Consider the following 20,496-nt stretch of genomic DNA (forward strand, 5'->3'; position numbering starts at 1 on the left):
CTCTCTCGCTCTCTCTCTCTCTCTCTCTCTCTCTCTCTCTCTCTCTCTCTCTCTCTCTCTCTCTCTCTCTCTCTCTCTCTCTCTCTCTCTCTCTCTCTCTCTCTCTCTCTCTCTCTATCCCTCTCTCTCTCTCTGTCCCTCTCTCTCTATGCCTCTCTCTATATCCCTCTCTATATCTGTCCCTATCTGTCCCTCTCTGTCTCTCTCTCTCTCTCTCGCTCTCTCTCTCTCTCTCTCTCTCTCTCTATCCCTCTATCTCTCTCTCTCTCTCTGTCCCTCTCTCTCTATCCCTCTCTCTCTGTCTTTCTCTCTCTATGCCTCTCTCTATATCCCTCTCTCTATATCTGTCCCTATCTGTCCCTCTCTGTCTCTCTCTATCCCTCTCTATCCCTCTCCTGGGTGTAAGCAGGCATTGTCTGTCCTTATCTTGTTGCCCTAACGGTCCAGTGGTCAGATCAAACAAAGCCATCCAGCCATAAACACACATACGCACGCACACACACACACCCCAGCATCTGCACACAGGGGCCTGTCTCTACCACAGGTCTATTATGTGTGCCAACAAGCCACTCTACAAACAGACAGATCTTTCTGAACCTGCTCACTGCTCTGTCCCAGTGATCAAGAACAGAAGGAACACACTGTGCCTACTCTCTAGTCTAGCTCATTGTCTATTGTCTCTACACAGATGAGATTAGAAGACGCATTAGTACACACACATATGCTATTAAGACTACTGTCCATACGATTAACACAGTACACTTAGAAGCATCAGTGATTATCATAAAAAGCACTGTTTGATGTTATAAAACGATTTGATCAATTGATTGATTTATTAAGTGCTATTCACCCTTTCCCCAATTGTATCACTTGTCTAATCACGTGTGGTCATTCATTTAGTCTACTATCAAAGTCCTATATTTATATGTTATATCTATTATTTTATATTTTTAATCCCAGCCCCCGTCCACGCAGGAAGTCTTTTGCCTTTTAGTAGGCCGTCATTGTAAATAGACTTTGTTCTTAACTGACTTGCCTAGATTAAATAAATGTTCATTAAAAAATCAATGTGCCACTCCAAACAAAAAGGCAGTTAGAGTCAGTTTGATTTAATCAATCACTGCAAACAGGACAAACAAAATGTTCCCTGGGTTTCACTCTCAAACCTAATCAAGAGTTATCACGTACTACCAGAGGAATAGAAAAGCAATGAATGACGTAGTCATTAGAAGACGCTCTCATCCAGAAAAACTTATTGTAAGTCTATTCAAATAAGAAAATACACGGTATCGATCATTTCCTGACAATCTTAACTGATTTCAGAGCAACCAGAAAAGCTTCTCATAATTTCTGATGAATGTTTAAACTCCCACACCAATAGAAATTAACTTTAGGAACACCTTAAAAGAATACATGTGAAAGGCAACCTTCTGCACTCCATGGTGTGACCTGGTAGCATGTTAAGTTGTGCTACTTTACTGTCTATGCGTCTTATTGAACATGTCATGACGAAACCCTATCAAATTCAAAATGACAAAGCTGGTTTAGCTCATCACTGCAGTGTTAACACACAGAATCACATTTTCGGCTTTCATCACTAGTGCGCTAAGCACTCATTGGAACAAAGAAAGCACGAGTTGCATTACCTCAACTAATGATTTCTCAAAATAGCCTTCAGTACCAGCTGTGTCCCAAGTGGCACCCTATTCCCTATATAGTGTTCTGATTTTTTTTTATAGTGCACTATATAGGGAATAGGGTGCCATTTGGGACCCTCAAACTGCACTGCTGAGTGAAAGAGAACAGAAATATTACCTAGTGGGTGTTATTCACAGTGAACACACACTGACACACACACACACAGTGACACAGAAACACACACAATGACAATGGTCTGTCATTGAGGCCATTAACGCAGTGGCGAGTAGAGAAGAGGATCTCTCTTTACTTAGACCTCACATGCTGACAGACACACACACACACACATACATACTGGCACGCACACTGGGCATGACTAGGGAAGCAGGTTACTGGGCCACTCAGAAACAATGAACAGCTCTGTGTCAGAGAGTTTCCTAACCACAGATCCAGGGTCAGATATTTGTAGATCGGCCTAATGGTTATGGTTAGCAATAGGAGTTGGATAATCTGGTCGAAGCAAGCCTATCTCAACAATAACCCGTCCAGAACCAACCAGCTGGACACTAAAGTCTGGTGCTATGGCTAGACTTTGACCGGTCGCAAGGTTCATTTCCTCTGTTACAGCATCTCACCACTATCAAACATCAATCATGTCCATTACAGCAGAGGTGAGGCTCTCGGTGTACACAGTCTCAAGGCCTTAGACACCTGCTATGATTCGGCTATACATCTTGAAAGACAGCTGGCCAGTAAATAAACACCTGATTTACACACACACACACACACACACACACACACACACACACACACACACACACACACACACACACACACACACACACACACACACACACACACACACACACACACACACACACACACACACACACACACACACACACACACACACACACACACACTCAGTCAAACTCTTAGCAGATAATAAAGGATAGCAGCAAGAGAGTAGCATATCAGCCAAACCCAAGAGACCTGCTGGAGACACATTTGCATACACAGTGTGCATGGTGCGTGGTGTGTGTGCATTGTGTGAATTGTGTATGTGGCGTATATGGTCTGTGTGCAATGCCAACAAGGTTGTCATAGGGGAAGTCAGAGAAATGCACTCTCTCCACCCTATGTTACATACAGTGCCTTGGGACATTATTCAGACCCCTGGACTTTTTCCACATTTTGTTACGTTACAGACTTATTCTAAAATTGATTAAATAAAAAAAAACATCCTCAGCAATCTACACACAATAACCCATAATGTCAAAGCGAAAACAGATTTATAGTCATTTTTGCACATTTATTAAAAATAAAAATACAGAAATACCTTATTTACATAAGTAATCAGACCCTTTTCTATGAGACTCGCCTTCCAACAGGACAACGACCCTAAGCACACAATCAAGACAACGCAGGAGTGGCTTCGGAACAAGTCTCAATGTCCTTGAGTGGCCCAGCCAGAACCCAGACTTGAACCCAATCAAACATCTCTGTAGAGACCTGAAAAACAGCTGTGCAGCGACGCTCCCCATCCAACCTGACAGAGCTTCAGAGGATCTGCAGAGAAGACTGGGAGAAACTCCTCAAATAAAGGTGTGCCAAGCTTGTAGCGTCATACTGTAATCATACTGCTGTAATCTCTGCCAAAAGTGCTTCAACAAAGTACTGAGTAAAGGGTCTGAATACTGATGTAAATGTGATATTTTCTGTTTTTTATATTTTTTATAAATGAGCTAAATTAAATAAATAAAATTGTTTTTGCTTCTTTGTTTTGGGATATTCCGTGTAGATTGATGATGGGGGAGAAACAATTTAATCCATTTTAGAAAAAAGCTGTGGCATAACAAAATGTGGAAAAAGTCAAGGGGTCTGAATACTTTCCGAAGGCACTGTATGTATGTATGTAGGCTAATGGTATAGATACTACACCACCAGCAAACACTAGAGGTGCAAGTGAAGGTGCTACATTTAGGGTCTGGTGTGAGAGAGAGAGAAAGAGAGAAAGAAGGGGAAGAGAGAGAGAAAGGTGGAGAGAGAGAATGGAGGTGAGAGAGTTTGTGCAGTATTCCACTATGCTGTGGTGTTTTCTTCGGGTCGTACTGTATGGAGCAGAGGGGGGTTGGGGGAAAGCTGATTACTTGAATATGGGGAGGAGGGGAAGGGTAGACAGGCTGAACTGAAGCCTGGTGGTGAGAAGAGGAGGGGCTAGTGTGGAAAGGGGCGGTCCTACTGTACTCATAATATGAAGGGGACATGTATATTTACCCAATATCTTGCTCATCGTTTAGTCAGACCAAGCTGCAAGGATACCGCTGAAGACCTAAAGATCAGAAAGGACATTTTTATTGAGGTTCAGTTTTTGGGTGGGAGACACAGTTGTGTGTTTTTCAACCAGTTTTAATGGTGCGTAAAGGGATGCTCTGATTCGGGTCTCTGGAGCTCTCAACTGTAGTCAAGGAAGCAGTGAAAGGCGTTTTAGTTTTGTTTCAAAACGAATATTTTGTGACAGAAGGGTTCTTTCGCAGTATGTCACTGGAATACGCCATTCTTGTTCACTAAATGGACTATTGAATACCTGTTACTTATTTGGTTATATATTTTCAACAATACGTTGTTTTTTTGTCATATGTCTAACAATTAAAATAGATTACCTGTGAAATATCACAACTTTGTTACTCAAATCAGACAGTCGCGTTAATAACGGTCAATACGAGATAAAAAGCTGTTATCTCATGTTTTTGTTGTCGTTTCCCGCAGTGCAAACTAGGCATTTTTCGTATTTTATCAACTGATTAGGTAGGCGAACTTGTTGCAATTTCCTTAGCGCTCAGGTAGTGCGCCAGTGCAACATTCTAACAGCAAATACATTGGTATTCTGGACAACATGAGAATACAAGTTTAAAAACAAGTTTACATGACGTGTAACTGCACTGATTTATTGTTATATAAATGGACTATTTGCGGCAGTGCGTTGCCCATAACATCTGAAGGGTCGATTCGATTCGCGAGGTGTTGAATAGGCTACACCAGAATACTGCAACAAGTAAACATTACTTGTAATCTAGTCATCTTCGACACCTTTGGGCGAAGTGCTGTGAAGTGTGCTGTGTGGTCTTACCGAAGCGCACATTGAGCCCCTACGTCCAAGTGCTTTTTAGCTATCAATTTAGAGCGACCACAGGCACAGCTGCAGCAGCAAGTGTCACAGCGAGGACTGAACAACTCTATCACCAAAATGACGAACGGACCAAGGCAACGGGGCAGCGCAGCCGCATCTGGCGGGGATGCTGTCTCCGAGTCCGGGAAGGAGTCAGGAGGGGTGGCTCTGAAGAAAGAGATCGGCCTTGTGAGCGCCTGCGGAATTATTGTTGGTAAGTGTCAAAAATCAAACATTGGATAGGATAATGTCTCTAATAATGTTCGTGCGTATTTGCAAAGGCTGGTTTGCGAATAAGTTATTAATAGGCGTAGTTAATTTAGAATAATAGCCTACTGTGACCCACCTGAGCTTTAGGTACACTGACTCAGAGAAAGTGTGTGTGTGTGTGTGTGCGTGCGTGCGTGCGCGCGTTCGTGCATAACTAGTTGGAAAACCAGTGCTATGAGAGTGAATTGGACTGACCACTGCTCAGAGTAGCTTAAAGTGCTTTTAAGTATGGCATAAACATTATGAATAAGATTTGGTTTGGGTAGCGTAAGGTCGCTCTCCTACTTCGCTCTCCTACTTACTCAAAATGGGACCTTATTAGTGGATCATTTGAAACATCTTCTAATGTCGGATAATTATCGTTGATGGCTATTGCATCACTTCAGCAGTTACCAGTCATTCAATTCAATCCGTTCTCTATCTCGCTGTGAGTTCATTAGTCAGTTAATCAGCAACACTTTGATCATCTCTCTAATCTTCAGCCCAAACTGAAACTGTCAGGACATGATCTCCATCATTGCTGTAAATGAAGATGTCTGAGCTCTGAGCTGCAATTTCAAGAAAAATCAACACTTTTTCACATTTACAATTTCTTTGTAGTTCCAAGTAATTACACCATCATTACCATTAGAAAGTGAAAACCCATGTAACCACCGAACTAGGCTTATATCACTTGTAAATCTGTTTACCAATACTTGTGATCAGAGCCATCTGATGTAGTTTATGCTTAGTGAAAGTGATCATCCCAATATTCAAACACATCAGGGCAGGACTTTTTGTTTTACACTGAGCTTGTGTATGCACCAGTTGAGAAAGGTAGACGCGCACAAAGGACTTTAGGAGCACAGTGCAAATCATTTGAGGCGTGTAGATCGATACACAGACAGGGGATTTGTTGTTGTTTACATTTACATTTAAGTCATTTAGCAGACGCTCTTATCCAGAGCGACTTACAAATTGGTGCATTCACCTTATGACATCCAGTGGAACAGTCACTTTACAATAGTGCATCTAAATCTTAAAAGGGGGGAGGGGTGAGAAGGATTACTTATCCTATCCTAGGTATTCCTTAAAGAGGTGGGGTTTCAGGTGTCTCCGGAAGGTGGTGATTGACTCCGCTGTCCTGGCGTCGTGAGGGAGTTTGTTCCACCATTGGGGGGCCAGAGCAGCGAACAGTTTTGACTGGGCTGAGCGGGAGCTGTACTTCCTCAGTGGTAGGGAGGCGAGCAGGCCAGAGGTGGATGAACGCAGTGCCCTTGTTTGGGTGTAGGGCCTGATCAGAGCCTGGAGGTACTGAGGTGCCGTTCCCCTCACAGCTCCGTAGGCAAGCACCATGGTCTTGTAGCGGATGCGAGCTTCAACTGGAAGCCAGTGGAGAGAACGGAGGAGCGGGGTGACGTGAGAGAACTTGGGAAGGTTGAACACCAGACGGGCTGCGGCGTTCTGGATGAGTTGAAGGGGTTTAATGGCACAGGCAGGGAGCCCAGCCAACAGCGAGTTGCAGTAATCCAGACGGGAGATGACAAGTGCCTGGATTAGGACCTGTGCCGCTTCCTGTGTGAGGCAGGGTCGTACTCTGCGGATGTTGTAGAGCATGAACCTACAGGAACGGGCCACCGCCTTGATGTTGGTTGAGAACGACAGGGTGTTGTCCAGGATCACGCCAAGGTTCTTAGCGCTTTGGGAGGAGGACACAATGGAGTTGTCAACCGTGATGGCGAGATCATGGAACGGGCAGTACTTCCATGATTCACCTGTGAGGTCCAGGTGAATCAGTGGGGTGGTCTCTGGTCTCTGGTCTCTGGTCTCTGGTCTCTAGTCTCTAGTCTCTAGTCTCTGGTCTCTGGTCTCTAGTCTCTAGTCTCTGGTCTCTGGTCTCTAGTCTCTGGTCTCTGGTCTCTGGTCTCTGGTCTCTGGTCTCTGGTCTCTAGTCTCTAGTCTCTAGTCTCTAGTCTCTGGTCTCTGGTCTCTGGTCTCTGGTCTTTCAATCTTGAGGGAGATGACTCACTCACTGACAGGTTTCCATGGTAACTGAACCGACTGGATAGTCCCAGGGTCCTTTCTGTTTAGAGACAGAGTTGGGGGTAGATAGAGAAAGAGCAAGAGAGAGCGGGAGAGAGAGAGGGGGGGGGGGGGGGGAGAAAAAGAGAGTGAAAAAAAGTGCATTACTTTTGACCAGAGCTCTGTGGTGCACTATATAGGGGATATGGTGTCACTTGGGTCACAGCTCTTGTTGTTTTTAAATGCAAAAGAGTGAAGAGACTAGAGGTGTGAATTGCTCCCACCCAGTCCATAGGTTCTTCATCTTCCAAATGTCATTAACAGTTTAACCCACATCATTTAACCCCAATCATGAAAGTTTAAAAGAGCAAGCCAAGGATTACCATAGTAGCCTACATGTCATGATGACACTCTAGTCTACAGTAAGGTCACTCTTTCACAAACACATCTGGGCCATATTCATTAATGCACACCGAAGCAAAATGGTTTGCAACAGAAGACGAAAACAAACGTTTCTTAGGGCATAAGTTTAGGTACTGTCCCTCCCTGTTTGAATGTTTTCTTTCGTTCTATGCCAAATGAACACAACCCTGATCTCTCCTCTTATCTCACGTGAGAGGCCTTATCGTCAGATGACTGAACTCAAACTGCCATGTTCCAACTCTTCCCTCAGCCTTTGTTCTCTGTTCCCTTGAAGGGGACTGAGGGGAGCGGGGGGGTTATGAGCTAAAGGTACAGTCAGTCAGATCTATTGTGAGTCCACCTTCACCTCCTTCTGGGTGAGGGGGGGCTGAGGGGGGTGAGGAGGGGAAGGTGGCCTAATCAGAGTCAGCAGGTAGGAGTGTCAGTCAGGTGGGTGGATGATGGGGATTGCAGCAGCTCACCACATTCTTCACCTCCCCCTCCTCCTTTCATTCCTTCTAACATTATTTAATTCTTCATTCTTCACCTCTTTTACTCTGGGCCCATTAAACTCAAAGCTGGGCACTGCTGTAATGATAAGTGCTAATTGGCAGCGCTCTCTGAGGTGTGTGTGTCTTAGCGTCAGTGTGTGTGTGTGTGTGTGTGTGTGTGTGTGTGTGTGTGTGTGTGTGTGTGTGTGTGTGTGTGTGTGTGTGTGTGTGTGTGTGTGTGTGTGTGTGTGTGTGTGTGTGTGTGTGTGTGTGTGTGTGTGTGTGTGTGTGTGTGTGTGTGTGTGTGTGTGTGTGTGTCCTCTGAGAGCTTCTGGACAGCGTCCAAGCAGCAGGTTGCCTCAGCTGGGCAGTTTGTAGAGGGCTTTAGGGACAGGGAGGAAGTGAAAATGCGCTAATCTCCCTGGTCTTTGTAATACCACAGAACCTGCTCACAGCTGTAGCGCTATTCTCTGGGTTGTAGTCCCCATGGTACAGATCTAGGATCAGCTTCCTAACCTTAACCATTAGTGTAGGTCTCGGAGAGCCTTTTGCACATTACATCTGTGCTCAGCGTTCACCTGTCTGTGTTGTTCTGGGATGCTTGTCAGTTCATCACAGCTTGGAGCTTGGGAGCTCTGGTCAAGGGCCCTGCCTCTGGTAAGGGGGCAGTAGACTGGGACACACTACACAGCACATTGTTCATGAAAGGGGATCATAAGGCTGAAGTAAGCAAGGTCTGCATCTCAAATGGCACCCTATTCCCTATCAAGTAGGGCACTGTGTTGGGGAATAGGGTGCCAATTGGGACGCAGCCTTTGTCTGAGTAAGTAAGCCTAGCACATGACATGAACAGCTTTGTCTGAGCTGTAGGCCTACCAGCATTGTTTGAGGCCAGTGATGTTTTAGTGTACATTCTCCTGCAGATTACACATGCTGGGTTTGGTTCTTACTTGTTCTAGTGCTTACAGAGACCTTTTGGTTTCATTCCCAATTCTCCACCATTCTCTCAAAGTGTGTGGATGCAAACTCCCCTTCATGGCGTGAACAATGGTGGAAACTACCTCCAGCCAATGACTACACCAATCCTACCAGTCCCCTCTCATTGTCCCACCAGTCACCCTATAACCTAACCCAGTCCCCTCTCATTGTCTCACCATCCAAGGGTCACAGAGTTGCTGAACTGAAGCCTTGTCACTTTGGCACTGACTGCACAGTACCAAAGATGTAGTCAACTTACTGGAAGCAGTCGCCTTCTTTAGTCAAGGTGCACCAGCGAGTACAGTTCAGGATGCATATGGAGAATTTAAATGCTTGTGTTTTCAGACTGTTCACCCATTGGGGCAACGCAGGTCAGGGGTTTAGGTGTGTGTGTGTGTGTGTGTGTGTGTGTGTGTGTGTGTGTGTGTGTGTGTGTGTGTGTGTGTGTGTGTGTGTGTGTGTGTGTGTGTGTGTGTGTGTGTGTGTGTGTGTGTGTGTGTGTGTGTGTGTGCGCGCGTGCGTGGGTGTGTGCGCGCGTGCGTGGGTATGTGCGTGCGTGGGTATGTGCGTGGGTATGTGTGTGTGTGTGTGTGTGTGTGTGTGTGTGTGTGTGTGTGTGTGTGTGTGTGTGTGTGTGTGTGTGTGTGTGTGTGTGTGTGTGTGTGTGTGTGTGTGTGTGTGTGTGTGTGTGTGTGTGCGTGTGTGTGCGCGCGTGCGTGGGTGTGTGCGCGCGTGCGTGGGTATGTGCGTGGGTATGTGCGTGGGTATGTGCGTGGTGTGTGTGTGTGTGTGTGTGTGTGTGTGTGTGTGTGTGTGTGTGTGTGTGTGTGTGTGTGTGTGTGTGTGTGTGTGTGTGTGTGTGTGTGTGTGTGTGTGTGTGTGTGTGTGTGTGTGTGTGTAGGTTATTGCCTCCAGACACTGTCTTACCTGTAGAGGAATGTTGAAGTAAAAGAGAACACACCAAACCCCATTCAAAAAGTCTATATCAATACCTTTGGCTTTTGTACTGTGTATTCTCCTCAGTCAACTCTGACTCTGCAAGTTCTAATATACGATCTTTAGCCCTGGCGTGCTATTCGCTGTCAAGGTTTATGAGCCAATCAGTCAGCTGAATCTGATTCTCAACCCGACCTCTGACCCCTACTGCTTCTTCAGATCTCTGATGGGGTGTGAGTAGTTAACCTGTCATCTAAACCAAGTCTAACCTAACACACACACACACACACAGTCTCTTTCATGTTTCCTGGCTCTATAAACTGACTGCCAGTCTGATGCTTATATAGGCTGTCAGGGCATTGTTCCGATGTAGTGTAGGGGCCTCCTTAGTACACACACACACACACACACACACACACACACACACACACACACACACACACACACACACACACACACACACACACACACACACACACACACACACACACACACACACACACACACACACACACACACACACACACACACACACACTCACCTCTCCCCCTTTCTCTCTCTCTCTCTCTCTCTCTCTCTCTGTGTCTTCTCATCCTCAGTGCTAACTCAGCACATTGTGTTTCCACTCTGTCTGCTGGCTGGCTGGCTGCTCACTGCTGTTAAAATGAAATTCTCCCCTCTCTCTTTGTGTGTCTCTCTGTCTCTCTCTTTCTTCTACTTTATCTGTCTCCTTCATCCTCACATTTTCCCTCTGTCATCCATTGTTCACTACACCACTCTTTAAATCCCAACATTCTGTTTGTCCCCCTCCGTTATTATCCTCCTTCTCATCTCTAGGAAATCTGATAAAAGGCTGAGCAATCAGATGTGTTAATGGAACTTCTGGGTCAGAACTTCCTCCTCCCCTGGGTATGGTAACACGGTGTTGTCTCTCAGAGGTATAGAGCTCATGATTGGAAGAGGAATTCTGAACTGTGATTTTGTTACACACATTGTTTAGAATCCCACATTAAACTGCCTCCATTGCTTCCACTCTGTTCCCCCCGATTGATCTCCTGATTGCAAACCTGTGACGAATGCTGGTGTCACGTCGATAACGTTCCCTTCTCCCATCGTTATTAGATGGTGGAACTGACGTTCTCTCACCCTAATGTCTCCATCCCCCTTCAGATCTTCCTGCCTATGAATAACACTGGTGTCACGCTAGTAACCCCCCCCCTCCCTTCTCCTCGGTACCTCAAATAACTGTTGGTGTCACTTCAATAACCGTCCCCTCTTCTTCTCTCTATCATAGGTAACATCATCGGGTCGGGGATATTCGTCAGCCCTAAGGGTGTGATGGAGAACGCCAGTTCGGTGGGTCTGGCTCTGATCGTGTGGATCGTCACCGGCATCATCACGGCCATCGGGGCGCTGTGCTACGCCGAGCTGGGTGTCACCATCCCCAAGTCAGGGGGAGACTACGCATACGTCAAGGACATCTTCGGAGGACTGGCAGGGTGAGTGGCTGGATCTATGGTGCTTGGTGACCTTTGACCCACGACTGTATTCACTGATCTAACTCACTCACTCATTCTTATCCTCTCTGGTATCCTCTGCCCAGGACATATCACCAATCCTTTGTCCACATTGATTAATGTGTTTTGTAGTGTTCGCCCTGACGGTTAACACACACAGGTCTTGTGTTGCAACAGTCTGGATCCATTTTGTATCAGAGTATTTCCAGAGAGGAATCCACCCAGACCAAAACACCTCAGACTATTGTTAGTGTCCCGTCAATAGATCAATGAGAGGTTTACAATGAAACTAACTTTTACCCAGAACTAACTGATATTCTCCGTTTGAAGGCTTTGTTTAGTATGTTAGAATGGGTCTCGTACGGTTTCCTGCAGATGCCTCAGATGTTTAGGTTTGAAGGTCTTCGGGGCTGTTTCCTTCTCTCTGTGATACCAAGTTACGATCAAGGAGTGTTTGTTTTGATGGTGTACTGTGTAGGAGTAGGAGGGTACAGCAGAAACAAGGTTGTTGATAACGACACCCCTGCGTTGCCGGGTGGTGGGGGTGGACTCTTCCGCAGAGTCTCTCCATAGGTGTTTGTGGATGTGCCCACCCAATCGGTGCGGGGGAGTCAGGCCAGGCATTCCAGTACTAGCCATGGTGGTGCTGACACTCAGTCCTGATGATGTACTATCACACATAGTTAGCAAATCAATTCCTTAACTGAGGGCTCAGCTTTGGAGCTTTTCTTTAATCTTACACACGTATTGCCTTGTGAACATTTTGTTAACACACACATAGACACACTCTGGCTCAACACCAGCTCACACACACACGCATGCACACACACACACACACTGTTTTTGTGGGTAACAGCTTGGCTAACATGGGGAACACAGTGAAGCATAATGACCGCTCCAGAAGCTGGTGGAGAATTTGGGGAAAAAACATTTTCTGATGTGGTCTCCTCCTCTAGTCAGATAGATATCACTGCCCCCTCCTTAACACACACATCCACTCTCTGAGTGAGTGAGTGACCTCTATCCCTCTAAGAGTAGCTCTGCCCCTTCATGATTTATACAATACATTGTTATCCAGTCCTACTATGTTTTAAACACACTATCTGTGTGTGTGTGTGTCAGTGTCTACATGCTGTTCATAACCCTAATTTACCCCTTCCTCTCCTCTCCCTCCATCTCCCTCCCTCCCTCCATCTCCCTCCCTCCCTCCCTCCCTCCCTCCCTCCTCCTCCTCTAGGTTCCTGCGTCTGTGGATCGCTGTGCTGGTGATCTACCCCACCAACCAGGCGGTGATCGCCCTCACCTTCTCCAACTACGTCCTACAGCCCCTCTTCCCAACCTGCTTCCCCCCGGAGAACGGACTGCGCCTGCTGGCCGGCGTCTGCCTACGTGAGTACCCTGTACCCTGAGAGGTGGGGGGGGGTGAAAAGTTGAATGGATTGAATATGAGAGAGTGACAGAGAGAGAGAGTGACAGAGAGAGAGAGAAAGATAGAAACAAGAGGGAAAGTGAGAGAGTTTTTTTAAATACGTTTTTTTTTTCATGTTTAGCTATGCAATGATAATACAATTCTATGCTACAATTACTGCAAGTCTTAAAAACTATTTTAGCCTTACTTGGACAACTTAGATTGGTTTGTTCTCTACTCTGTGTTTTGTCAACTCTCTGCATGCCAGAGATGTTTTGTTTGTAGGAAACCCATACGATTCTGTTGTGTTGGTGTAGTAGTAGAGCCTCTTCATGCAGGAAGAGTGGAAAGGGCGGGGAATGGACATGCGAAACAGAGAGGAGTAAAACATCAACAGATTGTTCCTTCACAGATCTGAGAAAACTGGAATCGGTGCAAGCAGTAGCTACATCTAGTCTACGTTGTATTGCTTTCACTTATTCAATCATATCAGATCTGTGAAGGAGAGTGAAGGAGGGCAAATAGTGGGGAACAACTTTGTGAGGTTGAATTTAACCCGGGTCTCTTTCTGGTTCACTCAACCTTCACACACACTTTCTCTCTTCATCTCTCGCTCCATCTCTCTCTTCATCTCTCTCTCTCTCCGTCTCGCTCTCTCTCACTTCATCTCTCTCTCTCTCCATCTCACTCTCTCTCTGTCTCTCTCACTCTTCATCTCTCTTCATCCCTCTCTCTCTTCATCTCTCTCTCCATCTCTCTCTCTATCTCGCTCTCTCTCTTCATCTCTCTCTCTCTCTCTTCATCTCTCTCTCTCTTCATCTCTCTCTCCATCTCGCTCTCTCTCTCTTCATCTCTCTATCTCTCTCTCTCTTCATCTCTCTCTCCATCTCGCTCTCTCTCTCTTCATCTCTCTCTCTCTCTTCATCTCTCTCTCTCTCTTCATCTCTCTCTCTCTTCATCTCTCTCTCCATCTCGCTCTCTCTCTCTTCATCTCTCTATCTCTCTCTCTCTTCATCTCTCTCTCCATCTCGCTCTCTCTCTCTTCATCTCTCTCTCTCTTCATCTCTCTCTCTCTCTCTCTTCATCTCTCTCTCTCTTCATCTCTCTCCATCTCTCTCTCTCTGTCCATCTCGCTCTCCCTCTCCATCTCTCGCTCTCTCTCTCTTCATCTCTGTCTCTCTCTCCATCTCGCTCTCTCTCTCTGTCTCTCTCACTCTTCATCTCTCTTCATCTCTCTCGCTCTCTCTCTATTCATCTCTCTACATCTCTATCTAGCTCTGTCTCTCTCTTCATCTCGCTCTCTCTCTCTCTCTCGCTATCTCTCTCTCTCTCTCTCTCTCTCTCTCTCTCTCTCTCTCTCTCTCTCTCTCTCTCTCTCTCTCTCTCTCTCTCTAACCATCTGTCTCTCTCTCTCTCTAACCATCTCTCTCTCTCTCTTCATCTCTCTCTCTCTTCATCTCTCTCTCCATCTCGCTCTCTCTCTCTTCATCTCTCTATCTCTCTCTCTTCATCTCTCTCTCCATCTCGCTCTCTCTCTCTTCATCTCTCTCTCTCTCTTCATCTCTCTCTCTCTCTTCATCTCTCTCTCTCTTCATCTCTCTCTCCATCTCGCTCTCTCTCTCTTCATCTCTCTATCTCTCTCTCTCCATCTCGCTCTCTCTCTCTTCATCTCTCTCTCTCTTCATCTCTCTCTCTCTCTCTTCATCTCTCTCTCTCTTCATCTCTCTCTCTCTCTCTCTCTCTCTCTCTCTCTCTCTCTCTCTCTCTCTCTCTCTCTCTCTCTCTCTCTTCATCTCTCTCTCCATCTCACTCTCTCTCTCTTCATCTCTCTCTCTCTCTCCATCTCTCTCTCTCTGTCCATCTCGCTCTCCCTCTCCATCTCTCGCTCTCTCTCTCTTCATCTCTCTCTCTCTCTCCATCTCGCTCTCTCTCTCTGTCTCTCTCACTCTTCATCTCTCTTCATCTCTCTCACTCTCTCTCTATTCATCTCTCTACATCTCTATCTAGCTCTGTCTCTCTCTTCATCTCTCTCACCCTCTCTCTCTTCATCTCTCTCTCACTCTCTCTCTCTGGAGAGATGGGGAGAGAGAGACAGAGACAGCGAGAGAGAGAGAGAGAGAGAGAGAGAGAGAGAGAGAGAGAGAGAGAGAGAGAGAGAGAGAGAGAGAGAGAGTGAAGCTAGTTTGTGAAAGCAACAACAACCTCCCAGATAGCTTCAACATGTTTTCTTCTGTCTGTGAAATCTTTCCCCAAAACCCATAAGAGCTGTTTAATAATATTTTATTACGAGTTGATCTCATCAATAGGATTTTGTAACTGGCTCGATTGTTACTAGCTAGCTCTGTCTCTCTCTCCATCTCACTCTCTCTCTCTCTCTCTCCCTCTTCATCTCTCTCACTATCTCTTTCTCCATCTCTCTCTCTCTTCATCTCTCTCACCCTCTCTCTCTTCATCTCTGAGAGAGAGAGAGAGAGAGAGAGAGAGAGAGAGAGAGAGAGAGAGAGAGAGAGAGAGAGAGAGAGAGAGAGAGAGAGAGAGAGAGAGAGAGAGAGAGAGAGAGAGAGAGAGAGAGAGAGAGAGAGAGAGAGAGAGAGAGAGAGAGAGAGAGAGAGAGAGAGAGAGAGAGAGAGAGAGAGAGAGAGAGAGAGAGAGAGAGAGGAGAGAGAGAGAGATACAGAGACAGAGACAGAAACAGAGATAGAGACAGCGAGATAGAGAGAGAGAGAGAGAAAGATGAGGAGAGAGAGAGAGAGAGAGAGAGAGAGAGAGAGAGAGAGAGAGAGAGAGAGAGAGAGAGAGAGAGAGAGAGAGAGAGAGAAAGAGAGAGAGATGAAGAGAGAGAGAGAGATGGTTAGAGAGAGAGAGAGACAGATGGTTAGAGAGAGAGAGAGAGAGAGAGAGAGAGAGAGAGAGAGAGAGAGAGAGAGAGCGAGAGAGAGCGAGAGAGAGCGAGAGAGAGCGAGAGAGAGCGAGAGAGAGAAAGACCGACAGTGTGAAGCTAGTTTGTGAAAGCAACAACAACCTCCCAGATAGCCTCAACATGTTTTCTTCTGTCTGTGAAATCTTTCCCCAAAACCCATAAGAACTGTTTAATAATATTTTATTACGAGTTGATCTCATCAATAGGTTTTTGTAACTGGCTCGATTGTTACTGACGAATAATTGCTGTGGGAAACTGTTCTTTCGTGTCACCATTCAAGCCCAGTACCCACTTTAGCTGGAATGCACCGGTGGCTATTCCGTTGCCCTGATGATCTTCAGTTAGAGCAGGATACTATGATAGCTTGGCGGTGCAGACAGACAGACTCCCTGTGGGCGTCTTCGTGCTGTCCCGATCGTGAACCCAGTCACACAGTCTTCCCAGCTGGGATTGTTTCAGTAATTAGAGAAGATCTGGGGGCGTTGTATTCACAAAGATTCTCAGAGTATTGAAGTGCTGATCTAGGATCAGGTCCTCCCTGTCCATAAAATTATGTTAATCGAACAGTCTAATGGGCTAAACTGATCCTAGACCAGCACTCGTACATGTATGCAATCCATAATGCCTCTGGGGGAAGATGTGTTGAGACTTGACAGAAAGATTCATTTTCCTTGGCCGAGAGTGTTTCCTTCACCGATGATGATGTGCAATAGTTTTAGAACACTGCAATCTGATTGGCCGAGGCGATAGCCCTAATCTGTGTTTCCTCGAAACGAATTGGTCAGATGTTGTCAAGCAGAATGTCGAAACTCAGCGTCACCGTTGTTGTTTCTTACCAACGTATTCCCCTGTTGTTCTGCTGCTGTTCTGCTGCTGTTCTGCTGCTGTTCTGCTGCTGTTCTGCTGCTGTTCTGCTGTTGTTCCCCTGTTGTTCTGCTGCTGTTCTGCTGCTGTTCTGCTGCTGTTCTGCTGCTGTTCTGCTGTTGTTCTGCTGCTGTTCTGCTGTTGTTCTGCTGTTGTTCTGCTGTTGTTCTGCTGTTGTTCTGCTGTTGTTCTGCTGCTGTTCTGCTGTTGTTCTGCTGCTGTTCTGCTGCTGTTCTGCTGTTGTTCTGCTGTTGTTCTGCTGTTGTTCTGCTGTTGTTCTGCTGTTGTTCTGCTGTTGTTCTGCTGCTGTTCTGCTGTTGTTCTGCTGTTGTTCTGCTGTTGTTCTGCTGCTGTTCTGCTGTTGTTCTGCTGTTGTTCTGCTGTTGTTCTGCTGCTGTTCTGCTGTTGTTCTGCTGTTGTTCTGCTGCTGTTCTGCTGTTGTTCTGCTGTTGTTCTGCTGTTGTTCTGCTGTTGTTCTGCTGCTGTTCTGCTGCTGTTCTGCTGTTGTTCTGCTGTTGTTCTGCTGCTGTTCTGCTGCTGTTCTGCTGCTGTTCTGATGCTGTTCTGCTGCTGTTCTGCTGTTGTTCTGCTGTTGTTCTGCTGCTGTTCTGCTGTTGTTCTGCTGCTGTTCTGCTGTTGTTCTGCTGCTGTTCTGCTGTTGTTCTGCTGCTGTTCTGCTGCTGTTCTGCTGCTGTTCCTCTTACAGCAAGTGGAGGAAAATAAGACAACTGGGTGAAGGGTTACTTTAGGACAAGTTCCTTTCTCTCTCTCCTTCTCCTTCTCCTTCATGCTCCTCTTCCTTCTCTCTCTCTTTTCCTCCTCTTTCTGCTGTTCCTCCTCTTCCTCTGTTGTTTTGGGTTCCTTTGTGGACCTGCATGGACGGTACAGTCTGTATCTCTGTATCTCTGTATCTCTGACGGTGGTTTCAGGGACATTCTGTATGTTGTGCTATACAAGGGGGGGTTTCATGTGTCTGGGAGAGTTGTGAGAGTCCAGATATTATTTTCCTCCGTTTCTTTAAGTATAGGGATGTAGCCCTTGAAAAATGATATGCTACAGATGGTTTTTTACATTTTTTATTTCACCTTTATTTAACCAGGTAGGCTAGTTGAGAACAGGTTCTCATTTGCAACTGCGACCTGGCCAAGATAAAGCACAGCAGTTCGACACATACAACAACACAGAGTTACACATGGAATAAACTAACATACAGTCACTAACACAGTAGGATCTTCATTTGAGGCCGTTTGCTACAGCAGGAAAATAATCGTTCAGCAACAGGAAATGTGAATTATTATGTGGATTATAATTAATGGACGTTGTTGTAGGGGTTGATACAGTTTTCGTTTGGGCAAATCAAGTCTGAATTTTCAAAGTGAAAATCACAAATTTTAAAAGCCTTTTTAAAAATCAAATACACTACAAGTTTGCATTATTTGCTGCCGATCAACAGAAGAGTGAACAAATGAAATCCTATATTTGTATCTACAGCAGCATAGATGGGGGGGTTTCTGTACCTGTATATGGTGCTGTGTGACCACTTTTGCTGACTATACAAAAAAACAATAAAGTATATATATGTATGTATATACTGTTTGTTTTCTTGAGTTACCTTGATCCCCTCCCCTTCCCCCTCCCCTTCCCCCTCCCCCTCCCCCTCCCCTTCCACTCATGTTTTTCTAAACACACAAACACCAACCACTCGTTGGTCACTGGGACAGACTGCTGCTGCAGCAATGAAGAAACATTAGAAAAGTGTTGAGTTTCAAAAACATGTTCCTGCCCCCATCCCCCCCACCCTGTCTCCCCTGTCTCCATGGCCTGGAGCCCTGACTCCATGGAGGAGCGGGGTGGAGTGGGGTGGAGTGGGGTGGAGCGGGGTGGAGCGGGATTGCGTGTTGTCGTGTTATTGAACAGTCATGTTATGGAGCTTCTCAGCATGTTGCAGTGTGTGCTCAGTAACAAACTGTTTCCCAGCTGTTAACCAGTGGATGTTCCTCTTACTCAGCCAGACCACATATAGAAATGGGAGTAGGATTCATGTTGTTTTTATTCACGGGACTATGAGATTCAGTTGGGATGATTTAGAATGTTCCCTGCACTGCAGCACAGGTCAAATGTATATATTTATTTTTGAATGTGCGGCAAAGTGGATATAACTGCAGTGTCAGGCGTATTTCAGAAATCTCACAGATATCTTCCATTACATAGGTTATTGTTACTGTAGAGGATTGCAAACACACTTGCTGCTTGGCGTCGCCTGTGCTGTATGTTCTTTATTACACACACACACACACACACACACACACACACACACACACACACACACACACACACACACACACACACACACACACACACACACACACACACACACACACACACACACACACACACACACACACACACACACACACACACACACACACACACACACACACACACACACACACACACACACACACACACACACACACACACACACACACACACCACACACCACACACACACACACTTCTCAGCTCACTACACTTCTCAGTAGTGTAGACGCAGTTTGTATTAGCCTGATCCCAGATCTACACTTTATATGCTTTAGTTAACTTCTGTATTGTAAAGGAGCTACAGCACAGACCTGGGACCAGCTAACTGTGTGTTACCAGCTGACAACATATCCACAGATCAGGCCATACATCCCCCCTACCCCTTCCCTCGCACTCCCCCCTTTCCTTTCCCCAAACCGCTAAACACCATACACTCTTTTACAACTATAAACTATGAACAACCCTCCCACCCCAGCCCCTTTTCCTCTCCTCCTCCTCTCTCCGTCTCTGTCTGGCTGAGTAGCCTGTCTCTGTTCCTTGGCAGACTGACCAGAACAGATAAGCTCGGAGGTATTTCTAATGTAATGTGATGTGTGTGTAATGTGATGTGTGTGTGTGTAATGTGATGTGTGTGTAATGTGATGTGTGTGTAATGTGATGTGGGTGTGTGTGTAATGTCATGTGTGTGTAATGTCATGTGTGTGTAATGTCATGTGTGCAACAACAGGGTCGTTAGAGGGTCCTGTAAACCTTATTCAGATCCGACTGCTGCCTCTCTCTGCACCAATAATAATACATACTTCTGTCTGCACCAATAATAATACATACTTCTGTCTGCACCAATAATAATAATACATACTTCTGTCTGCGCCAATAATAATACATACCTCTGTCTGCACCAATAATAATACATACTTCTGTCTGCGCCAATAATAATACATACTTCTGTCTGCACCAATAATAATACATACTTCTGTCTGCACCAATAATAATACATACTTCTGTCTGCACCAATAATAATACATACTTCTGTCTGCACCAATAATAATACATACTTCTGTCTGCACCAATAATAATACATACTTCTGTCTGCACCAATAATAATACATACTTCTGTCTGCACCAATAATAATAATACATACCTCTGTCTGCACCAATAATAATACATACTTCTGTCTGCACCAATAATAATACATACTTCTGTCTGCGCCAATAATAATACATACTTCTGTCTGCACCAATAATAATACATACTTCTGCATCATCATGGTGATGTGACAAGTGACAATTGTCTTTTTGATATTGTTTTATCTTGAATGCTGGATTTCTGACATGCGTAACATTTTGGCACTGTATCAACAGTGGACTAATGAACAAAATACCAAAAAATAGGTTTTGACTGGATTATTCCTTTAAGTGCCTTGCTCAAGGGCACATTCACATGTGTTTCACTTTGTCGGCTGGGGGATTCGAACTAGCAACCATTTGTTTACTAGCCCAATGCTAACCACGAGGCTACCTGCCACCCCCACTACACTCTAGAATTTAATACCATCGTGTTTAGCATTAACCTAATAAGTA

The 20,496-nt window shown here is 45.6% G+C and overlaps 1 protein-coding gene across 1 annotated transcript in view; it reads left to right on the forward strand.

The window, feature by feature from the left end:
- Positions 1–3,925: 3,925 nt before the first annotated feature.
- LOC124008220 (large neutral amino acids transporter small subunit 2-like) overlaps positions 3,926–20,496 on the forward strand; it is a 26,582-nt gene continuing 10,011 nt past the window's right edge. The window contains exons 1-3 of the mRNA XM_046319342.1: positions 3,926–5,021; positions 11,180–11,384; positions 12,640–12,791. Of these exons, the coding sequence (XP_046175298.1) occupies positions 4,886–5,021; positions 11,180–11,384; positions 12,640–12,791 (493 nt within the window). The 5' untranslated portion in view covers positions 3,926–4,885. The remainder of the gene's footprint in view (positions 5,022–11,179; positions 11,385–12,639; positions 12,792–20,496) is intronic.

Source organism: Oncorhynchus gorbuscha, linkage group LG21, assembly GCF_021184085.1.
Source record: "Oncorhynchus gorbuscha isolate QuinsamMale2020 ecotype Even-year linkage group LG21, OgorEven_v1.0, whole genome shotgun sequence".
Lineage (NCBI taxonomy): Eukaryota > Metazoa > Chordata > Actinopteri > Salmoniformes > Salmonidae > Oncorhynchus > Oncorhynchus gorbuscha.